The following is an 11,208-nucleotide window of genomic DNA, read 5'->3' on the forward strand; positions in this document are numbered from 1 at the left end:
TGTGATTACATCATACAATAATTAAGAATTATATAAAACGTTTGACCAGTTAGATCGAGTAAGCCAGGATTAGACAAAGGCATATGGGTCCTTCCCTTGGGTACGTGCAACTCCCCGTACATCACATGCATTAGATAAGTGAGAGTACACCTTGCATGTGGCCTTGAAGAGTCATTACTCGTACTAGTGGATATCAAACATACAACCTACATAGTCTCATCGCTTATTAGATTCGAAATTGTCATTGAGCAGACCCTCGAGGGGTTCATTTAAGAATGATAGAGATATGTGTCCTTGGATTTTATGGGAGAGCTTTACCTTTTGTTAGTGGATATCAGGCTAAGTTGACATGATTGTACGAAAAGCTGGTGTTAGATCCTATGTACAAGGACATGGTTTGATTCCTTTTAAATTTTAACTTTAATTAAGTTCTTCATTACTATTAATTAATTTAATCTTTCTAAACAAAATTATTATAATTTAAATCAATATGGTCACCTACTTCTTATCAGGTTGTCAACAACATTATTATCATCTACAATTTGTTCCTACTATTTGAATCCTATTCTTGATCAATTCTACTTTCACCTTAAGTTGTGCGATACGAGGTACAATATCGAGGTCACTTCAACACGACTTTATTTGTTATTCAATTATAGCCCTTAAAAGTCCTTGGAATATCAAATCCCTATGTACATATATAGTAAATAGAAATTAATTATTTTATATAATAAAAGTAATTCAGTCGACTTGGTCGAGTTTTCATAAGCTTGGTCGGCATTTTTAAAATATATTTTCTAAATTTATGACCATCTCGTCTTATTTGCCTTTTTAGATCTGAATGACTATGTATCACTAGAATTTTTTATTATTATTAATGAAACACATTTATTTCTTCTTTGTTTAAATGAAAATTTGATTCAAATTCTTTTATTTTAAATGAAGGTAGGCCATTATCCAACCTCCTCGGGCTAATAGTATGGCTTTGGATCAAATTGATCGATGTTGTGTTTCCATGGTAGATTAAATCTAATCCAATATATATTTAATATGTAAAACTATTGGATTTGGAATTTAATCCAATCTTTTATAACCAAATGTTGTAGAAAAGATTATTATCCCATCCATATCATGGACCCATTCATTATCAACATACCTTCATAAATTTAAAATCTTGAGACTATTACGATATATAATCACTTTAATCACACTTTTTTAATTGGTGATTTAATCACATTTGCACAATAATGGTCTTTTTTACCGTCAAATTTGCTGTTTCTGTACGTAACGCTACAGCGAAGTTGAATCCTCCCTCCCTAAATTTTCGCGTGGCAGTCTATTTTTTGGTCTACACACTAGTATTGGGCTCACACTTTGGTGGCCTTCTACCAGCCGTTGTTTTTGTGGGTGTGGACTCCATGGGCCAAGCCCATATGAAAGATATACTTTTCAAATACAATTTAAAAAAAAAATTAGAGAGCTTCTATTGCCACACCAACTTTTTCTAACGTCACCCCAATATATTTGCAATTCTTTGGTGATTTACATATGAATTGGTGTGGTGTTAGCAAAAGTTGGTGTGACAATAAAATCTCTCGAAATTTAATATAGTGCAATAATTAAATAATAAATATAATCTCCATTTTTTTAATATAATAACCAAAGTCTCCCAAACATATGAGCAAGAATGTCAATGGATCATTTAGAACCGAACTCCTGTTTATTTCCATTCTATAACCTCGGATCTCAATCAAGAATTTGGGTTTTGATACGAATTTGATTTGAAAATGTTTTGGATCACAATCATATCTTGGTCTAATCGTCTAATAGGGCCTTGACCCCTTAGATATAAAGAAAGTATGTAATTATATTATATATTTTATTTAAATATATGAAAAAAAAAAAAAAAAGTTTGTCTATCTTTTGTATGTTAAATCGGATTTGATCCTTATTGATCCAATTATTAACAGATTGGATTTGGATCCTAATATCGAAACCCGATATATTGCAAATCCGACGGGGGCTGATTCAATTTCATCATATCATCGCATCCAGGTCCGATTTGATTGTTATTGGATTGATCCCAAATCGGCTTATTTGGATTCGATCTTGAACTCTCTCTTTTTTCTTTTTCTTTTTTTCTGGATAAACCCATGACCTCAAAATTGTTTTGCAATATGTGAAACCAACTGACTGAACCTAAATCATTTCAAAATATTCATTAAATTCTTTGAACAAGGGATTGCCAGTTTAAATTAGGAATCGATAAATTAATCGTGGAATAGGATAATATTTTTATGTTTTACCTTTAAAATTGTATTTTCTTCCACTTTTAAATCTCAAGAACATGGTATAGTTATTTTGAAAGAGATCGAGATAATGTATTTTGATAAGAAATCCAAAAACATCTTGTATGTTTTTCAAAATTTCCCAATTTCTTTTATTTATATTTATAGGAAAATTTTCCAAAATAGTCGTCATAATATGATGCCCCCATCACAAAATCATAAATCATTGGCCTCGGGATACCAAAAAAAAGATTTTTTGTTATATGTATCCCGAGGCAAATGATCTACGATTCATGACGAGGGTGTCAGAAAATCAATATTCTTTCCAAAATTTATTCAAAAGAACGGGTGGAACCCTAGGTGTCATTTTGGGGGTGGGATCACATTTTTCACCGAAATACTCATGGACAGTTACCGCCACATTTTTTGTGCAGTGCAAGTCACCAATCAACAATACGTGCTTCATTGTTTTGAACGACACGTGCCCTTCACGTGCTTAATCATGTTTTAGGACGTACAAACTACAAAAGTACTTGGTAAGCTGCCCAAACATTCCATCCAACTAACATGCTTAACATGTGCTTTGATATAATTCGTTTTGGGGGTATTTTCCTTTTGGATTTGATCTTTCATAAGGAGGGCCTTACTTGATTTGATAGGGAATATTTTCTTACGTGGCGTCGAGTCATGTTGTAAGAGAAACATGTTGGCCCATATCATAGTATGTCCTCCGGATTTGCTCTGTGACTCACTAAGTAAACAACTCCTCTAAACTTAAACACCTAACCACCTAAGGGTAGGTTTGGTGAGATGCCAATACCATGCCTCCAAAAGCAGAGGTCTTGAGTTCCAATCCCACCGTCAACTTCAAGATTTATCTTAAAAATTACTTAGTGCGTGTCAGGGGAAGGGACTGCACATGCCTTAAGGATTAGTCGGTTGTTTTAATATATTCAGATACCTTAATTCAAAAAGAGATATGTAAACACCAAGTATTTAGTTATCGAATGGCTCAAAGAAATATGGGAGAGGGAATTAGAAGTTTAAAAAAAAATTAGACTTTTAAGAAATCTCAAGAGCACCTATTCTTTAATTAGCTTATGATCGATTATGAACTCCTGGCATCCAACTCAGTCCCATCGGTCGGTCCCGTACTCTATCTAATCAATGAATCAATGCATCCCCCAGGTGTTCATTTCTATATGGAGGCGGATAATAGGTAATTGCCTAGCCGATATCTCTAGAGAACAGAATGAGTTAATACGGCGCATTTCCATATGGAAGTGGCCCATGTATCAACCAAATTTTTTTCTTTTGGTTTAATTATATTGTTGGTAGGGGGTCGACCTTAATTCCAGAATACCTTCTGATAATTTTTTTTTGAACAATGACAACATCGTCTTATTGAGAAAAAGTATACTTCACATGTCAAACGGCGGTTCCAACACCTTTGACGCTTAATTTTTGTCCTCTTCTTGTTAGTCCATAAATAGTTGATTAGATCAATTTTGTTTTTGGGACCACAAAGTACTAAATACAAAAACCAACCACTTTGATTCATGATATTGAGTCCATCAAGTGGACAAAATAATACCGAAGAATATGGCTTTGACAAAATAATAACAAAGACTGTGGGTATATAAGAGTACGCAACCACTCATGGTTTAAATTAAAATCAAAGGTAAAATTTCAGTCAAAGTATTTCAAGGTAATCCAATTGTAAATATGATAAATTTTTGGGTCACATCTCTTATTCTTGTACCAATTTAATAGAAATATTTTGAATGAAACATTCTGAATTGGTACGAAACTTTAAAATAAAAAAAAATAAAAAATCACAACAAATTAATTAAAACTGAGTTCACATCTAATTTCACTATGATACATATATTTGTTTGCCTTTTCCTCTCGCTTTTTAAGATACTTCAAATCAAGTTGTAAATGAATATTTTAGTGTATTTCCAAATCACATTTCAATCAAATTTCCCGATGTTCTTGTCAAATGCTTCTTATCATCACATGCACACATAATAAGTAATAATGCATCCATGCTTGCATTATATGCAAATTCCTAGCCTTCTACATATAAGTTACACAACCAGTTATGAACCATAACAAAGGTCTAGAAATATAAAAGCAAGAGAGTCCCATTTTGAAGCTATCATTAGTATTGTAGGATAATAGTAATTTTGAGTGGAATTTTGGAGTTCACGTTATATATATCAGGTTGGTAGATATCTCTTTTAAGTGGGATCCACACTTAAAGACCAGTCCTTTTAGCACCCAACATTTCATATATAGAACACGTGTTGTTTTTTAAACTACCACATGAGAATCAGTGAGAAAGATAGAGAGAGAGAGAGAGAGGGATTTTGATTATTTTCAAAGAATTCGGTGCCGAAAGCAAAGAAAAAATTATGGAAGGAAGGAAGGAAAGACAGGTTGTTGGCAGAGTTGGCCTAAGTTCATCTTACATGTCCTTGTAGTTGTAGGTTCTGCCGCGCGAACCGCTTTTCTTTATTTTTAATATATAGAGATCTCTAAGAACTTTTTAGAAGTCTTTAAGAGAGAGAAAAAAGCGGCAAAAACTGCTAAAGCGCGTCTGACTAAATTACGCTTCCACACTCTCTCTCTCTCTCTCTCTCTGTCTTTTACTGCTTCATGAGAGGGAAAGATGGGTCCCTAGCCGATTTTCATGACCATGACATGATACGTGTACGGTCTTGATTCATCTCTTAAAGATGTGTCGCTGTTACTATATTCTATAGGAAATATCCTCAAAGCGTGATGAAGGTAACTGGTTACAACGTTACGTATCCTCTCCTCTCCTTCGATGGAGGCAGTTTTACATTTTTCAGATTTTTTTTTTCTAGAGCTGCTATCGACACCCTAACTTTTACTTATTATATTTCAATTTTTAAAATTATTTATTAGTTCCTGATTAAAATTAAAGCATACCATTCAAACATTACAAACGTTTGGTTCAAGTTATTACGATAATTCAACATTACAAAACATTATTTTTATTATTAATTTTTAACTTTGAATGGCTGCACCTACCATCCACTTGCACGTGACAACACTTAAATATATCACTTAATAAGGAGTGGCGTATAGAGACTTGAAGGTGTGATCTGGGAGCACACCTAGTCGTCCTTATCATCTTAGAACCCATTCAAGTGACTTCAACAGTTATTTACAATAAGAAATTGTTAAGGTAAAATCTTAAATGTAACAAATATAAATCTAAGAGAGAAAAAATTTATATTGGCACATCATCATTTACTTATTCTCACCATTGACGTATGTTTTTTAATTGGGATGTAATAAGTAAAAGTTAGGGGTGCCAATAACAACTCTCAATTTTTTATTTTTTTTTGGGTTAGATACTGCGGAGTAATGTTTTTGTAAAGTTAATCAATTTATCATTAATTAAATGAGTTTTGAACTTTGATCCTTCATTAATTTATTTAAAATATTTAGAGAGATGGGTTTGAAATGAAAAAGGGAAAAAATCAGTCATTCGATCGATCTTTCCTAATTAAACATTGTCAAAGGTTTGAACGAGGAAAATTCTATGTTTAGTCAAGTAGGTATTTAATCAAAGAGAAGACTAGTTGTAGATCACCTAGTATTGGCCACATTCCATTACTTAATTAATCTCTCTTGCATTCCAAGATTATGATTGCATTCACGAAAATTAAAAAGAAAAAAATTGTGATCTTTTCTCATTATCATGTTCTCTTCTTCTTATTTCTCTTAATTGATCAAGTCCACAATAGCTGTGATGTCGTCCATCTTCTTCATCAATATCTCTAAAATAAAAAGATAAAAAAAAAAAAAAAAAATGCACTCCATCATCTTCTTCTTTTGCTTCTTTTTATTTTTCTTGAATTTTTTCATCTTCATCCCACTTAGTGTGTCCCATGTGTAAAGTTGTGGTAGATTATTGTTCACATCTTAATGATTTGAAATTCATTCTTAAGGAAAATATGTATTATAATTATTTGAGATTGTAGTCCTCTTATGTCAAATTAAATAAAGGGTGGAGTATCTTATCCCCCAACTTGCTGACTAAAAAAACAAAAAAAATTAGTAAAGTAAGATGAATTAGGTTAAAGTAGATCTTAAAGACTATTAATTGTGAAATGTAACTAGTAGAATTAAGATAAGAATTTAAAATAATAAAAAATTGGGTATTATGTTTAGGTTGGAGAATTTATATCTTCAAATAGTCTTGGTCGTATCTTGATCAAAATTAAATGCACAAAAACAAAAGGTCTATTTATAATTTTATATTACTTGAAAAACATAAGATAGAGACACAATATTCAAATATGTACTGTGCAAGGGGTATGACCGCCATCGAGTAACTCATATATATCCTCTACTCCTTGGACATCAGAAAGACAATATCAAAGAATGTTTAGAGTCTACGTTACACTAGATCTATAAATTAAAAACTAAATTATTTAGTCTTCTACATAAAAATTTCACTTTGAAGGTTCTAAATGATCCTGATTGGGGGCAAACACTTATTGGGCTATTCACATGACGATCTAATATGGTGTCCCATTCCTATAAAATAGTATAAATGTATACGTGGCCACTTTTTATTGATTTTTAAAATACCTCGTGCTCCTAACCAAGCCGTTTTGCACAGCCCAATGCATTTGTTTCTCAATCAAATTATTGTGTGCCAATTAGACACTCTTCCTATTTATAGAAACGATCTTATTGGATCAAAGTTGAACAACTTGATGCGGAGTTGGCAATTTGTGCTTTATGGCTCTTTCCTCTTAGTTCAATGAACCAATACGAGAGGAATAAAAAACAAAAAAAAAAAGTAGTGAGAGCATATAAAGTTACATTAAAATTAATAGAAGAAATATCTATAGAAATAATTAAATAAATGAACAAAATTCATTGAGCGACCTGAACTTGTTAGGAAAAGACCATGATGATGATAGTTGTTGGCATATAACTCGTTTACAATGTTCACAAGTCCACGAATGGTTGTGAAAAATCACCAATAGTATTACTTTTGTGTGGGAGTACCTAGAAGTGGATCAACATTTATGGTTTAGTGGGACCAAATTATGTAACATGTAAAAGGATAAGAAGTAAAGTAGCACAAACTCTTAGGTGTGCAAGATCGGGATGATTTAAGAAACTGGTCAAATGTTCAAGGAGTCAACTCTAATTTATTTTAAGTTTTTGAGATAATTTTAAGAGTCCTGATAATATGACTCACCAGATGGCATACTCAATTGACCCCACAAGTTTGGGAACCGTTGATGTATATGCTTCGGGATACACAATTTCATCGGGATACATTTACAGAAAAAAAATGGGGAAGTGCAATCGTGTATCCCAAGGCATATAGATCTATGTTTTTCGAACTTATCACGTCAAGGAGTCAATTGAGTATGCCATCTGGAGAGTCATATTATCACGAATCTAATTTTAAATATCCACAATATTATCAGATAGAAGTAGATTAATTTTTTTTTTTTCATTTTATCCACTCTTCAAAAAGAATGAGACAGATTGATAGTTGTGAACTTATAATCATACAATCAAATCAAATTGGTGCTATGCCGAAGATACATGACCACAAAACAAAGTACTTAAAAGCCAAACACTCTTGCTTAACAAACAAACAAAAATAAAATAAAATAAAATTAAAACCAACAGTACTCTTATTGGCTTACACCATGAAAATAATATAAGCCTCATTGCACTTCCAAGTTCTAAGACTTCATAGAGAAAAAACCAACCCTTCAAATTAAAAAAGGAGATCAATTTAGGGTAGGGATTTAAATCCAAGCCTCTTACAATAACTTAATTAACGTAGACATCCCCATCTCCTCCATTCTCCCTTGCTCTCATCTGATGACACAAACAAGTAGATAACTTATTACTCTCTTGGGTATCTTCTTTCCATTTTTCTCTCATGCTCTTGTTGTTCTGAGCTAGAAGAAGATCTCCTAAACTGTGATGAAAACCTAAGAAGCTCTTCTTGTTGTTGATGTTGAGATGTTACCGAAGATGATGATGAAGAAGATAACCCCGTCGATGAAGTAGGAGAAACAAAGGGTTCTCGATTATATAGATTCGACGTGACACTATGTAGATCTTCATCCCTACTAGTAAGAAGTTGTGCATATTGAATAATGTCGGGGTACATATCCTGTGAGTAAGGAAGAGGTGGTGGAACAACCGGGTCAGGAATTGGTCCAGATACGATATTAGGCTCTTGACGACCCATGAAGTAGCTCAAATCAGTCCTCCCTTGAACTCTTTCAGGAAAATTAAGCTTTGCTTTGGTTCCTTTGAACCTGAGAGCTGCCTCATCATAAGCAATGGCTGCACTCTCGGCCGTGTCGAATGTACCAAGCCAGACTCGGGCCGCCTTCTTCGGATCACGAATCTCGGCTGCCCATTTGCCCCAAGGTCTTTGCCTTACACCTCTATAGTGTCTTCTCCTAATGTTCCCTGGTATGAATTGTATCATTTGTTGCGTCAATTGAGTTAGGTAAAGAAAAGCAATTATAGGTATAAAAAACAAAAATTTGGCCAAGGAAAGAAAAATAAAGAACATTGAACATACCAAACCTAACTCAAGAATGGACTTATATAAGTTTCTTGATTAAAAAAAAAAACGTGTAGAGATATAAAGCAAGAGAGAGGTAAAGATTAAGACATTTGATTCTTTTTCTTTTTAAGTTAAGTAAAGCTTGCATTCACAATGAAACACATGGAAAGCGATTACAAGTGTTTGGCATATGTCTTGTTGATTAATAGAATCTAGAGAGACAAGAAGGCATGTTACACATGCTAGACTATACAAGTCAAATGTTTGGAACCAAAATTAGAGCCAAAACCATTAATTAAGCATTGATAAGTTGGACCAATTCGATTTGTAAAACTCTTTGTTAATAGAAAAATCAATTCAAGATTTTACAGAATTAGAACGAGAATCGCACAAACCCACATGTATTGAGGGCATTCCCAATTTTAAAAACTACCCTCGCTAGACTTCATAAGATTGGTTGAATGGGAATATGTGATATCTCGTATTGACTTTCATGAGAAAAAAATCTCACATTCTATTTTAGGATAAGTCTTGAATACAATCTTCTACACTTAGATAAAACTAGGACAATATTGATGATTTTGCTTGAACAATAAAGTTATTGGACACGTAAAGAAGTTATTTCATGAACATAAGACTTTGTTTTATTATTAGTAATGTAGAGATTTTCAAATGTAAGAGCTTAGTTAATTGATACAACTAAATGACGAAAAATCAAACAATATTTGGGACTAAAGCTTTGACAATAACAACAATAATCTTGGTAATGAAGTTATTATTTCATTCATTTAATTTGAATGAAATAGTATTTGGGAGCTCAATGTAAGAGATTAGTGATAGTGGATATAACGAACAGATAAAATATCAAACATCATCTAGGATTAAAACTTCGGTAATGACAATTGTAAAAATGAAGTTATTATTTCATTCTTTCATCCATTTGTATGAAATAATATTTGGGACCTCATTGTAAGAGATTAGTGTTAGTGTATGCAACAAAGAGATACAAAATCAAACAAGATTTAGGATTAAGGCTTTGATAACGATAATCGAAGAAGTAAAGTTATTATTTCACCTATTTGTACATTATTTTCCCAAATTAGAGAGGGGATAAAGAGAAAAATGACATTAGATATGAGGTTTTTTCAGCTATTTATGCATTATTTCAATATATAGTTAGAGGAAGATTCTTTAAAACAAAAAATAAAAGGAAAGAAAGACCAGAGATAAAGGTCAAAATGTTGGATGGACAAATTAAGCTCTTAGTAGAATGATACTTTGTTCTTGGACAATAAGACAAAAAAGAATATAAGATTTCAAGTTGCATAGAAAACCCATCATTACTAATTAGATTACAAATACTACACTCTTACCAATTAAAGATTTATGGAGATTTAGTGCCTTGTTCTTCACATACTATATATATACATATAAGTATAGATAAATTTCATGTATATTAGGTATTTAAGGGTTTTAATAGTAAAATATTTCACCTTGATCTTGCACCACTTGTGATGCATCATGATGGTCCCTTGTCCCAGGGTCCAACATGGGTATCGAGCTTCCTTGCACATGCGGTTGATTTTCATTTCCAGTGCTTATAACCTGAGCAAGGGCTGATACCATGGCCGTCATGTCTTGTTCGGATCGAGATGACGCGTAAGTAGGGAAGATGTTCTCTTCCTCTTTCTCCTCCGAAGCATCAGAAGGTAGAGGCCGCTTACCATGCCTTCGATCCACCTTTAAAGCTGATTACTTACTAACCCGATACGTATCTCGATAATTTCGATACACCGAATACTACTAGATCATGAACTAGATCAGTTTCTCATTGAGAATTATTGTTGATAAGTTGATCACAGTGTGAGATCTGATCTGGGTCGTTGAAAAAGATCGAGAGTGGTGATGATGGTGGGAGAAGTGAAGAAGAAGAAGAAGAAGAAGAAGAGAGAGAGATAAGAGAAGAAAATATAGGGTTGAGTAAGGGCTTTTATTGGTGAACGTTTGAGATTGATTTTATCTCTTTGAGGTGTGAAGATTTGCGAGTTCGCATCTCTGGCTTCGCTTTATTATTATTATTTTTTTCTTCTTTTTCCTACTTTTCTTTCGTTCCGTGTCTTTGTTTTCTTTCTATTTTTGTCTTTTACTTCGCTCTGTTTTCTTTCGTCCAATTCTATCCCCTTTACTACATTTGCATTCGTTGGTTTATATGTTTGGGCCACCACATGCATACATGTATTATACTTCGTACATATCTCTGATGGTATACATTTACTTATACAATATATGTATATGAATGAAGACGTACATATCAATGCACAC

General features: G+C 33.0%; 1 protein-coding gene across 1 annotated transcript; it reads right to left on the bottom strand.

The window, feature by feature from the left end:
- Positions 1-7,848: 7,848 nt before the first annotated feature.
- Positions 7,849-10,923, bottom strand: LOC147400765 (Integrase-type DNA-binding superfamily protein). Its single transcript, XM_086441778.1, has 2 exons — positions 10,380-10,923; positions 7,849-8,786 (listed from the first exon to the last, which is right to left on the bottom strand). The coding sequence occupies exons 1-2, from the start codon at positions 10,519-10,521 to the stop codon at positions 8,209-8,211; spliced, it is 720 nt and encodes a 239-aa protein (XP_086297904.1). The 5' UTR covers positions 10,522-10,923; the 3' UTR covers positions 7,849-8,208.
- Between the last annotated feature and the right edge of the window lie 285 nt (positions 10,924-11,208).

The sequence above is a fragment of the Akebia trifoliata genome, chromosome 5, assembly GCF_017979445.1.
Source record: "Akebia trifoliata isolate Shusen 1 chromosome 5, ASM1797944v1, whole genome shotgun sequence".
NCBI classification, from domain to species: domain Eukaryota; kingdom Viridiplantae; phylum Streptophyta; class Magnoliopsida; order Ranunculales; family Lardizabalaceae; genus Akebia; species Akebia trifoliata.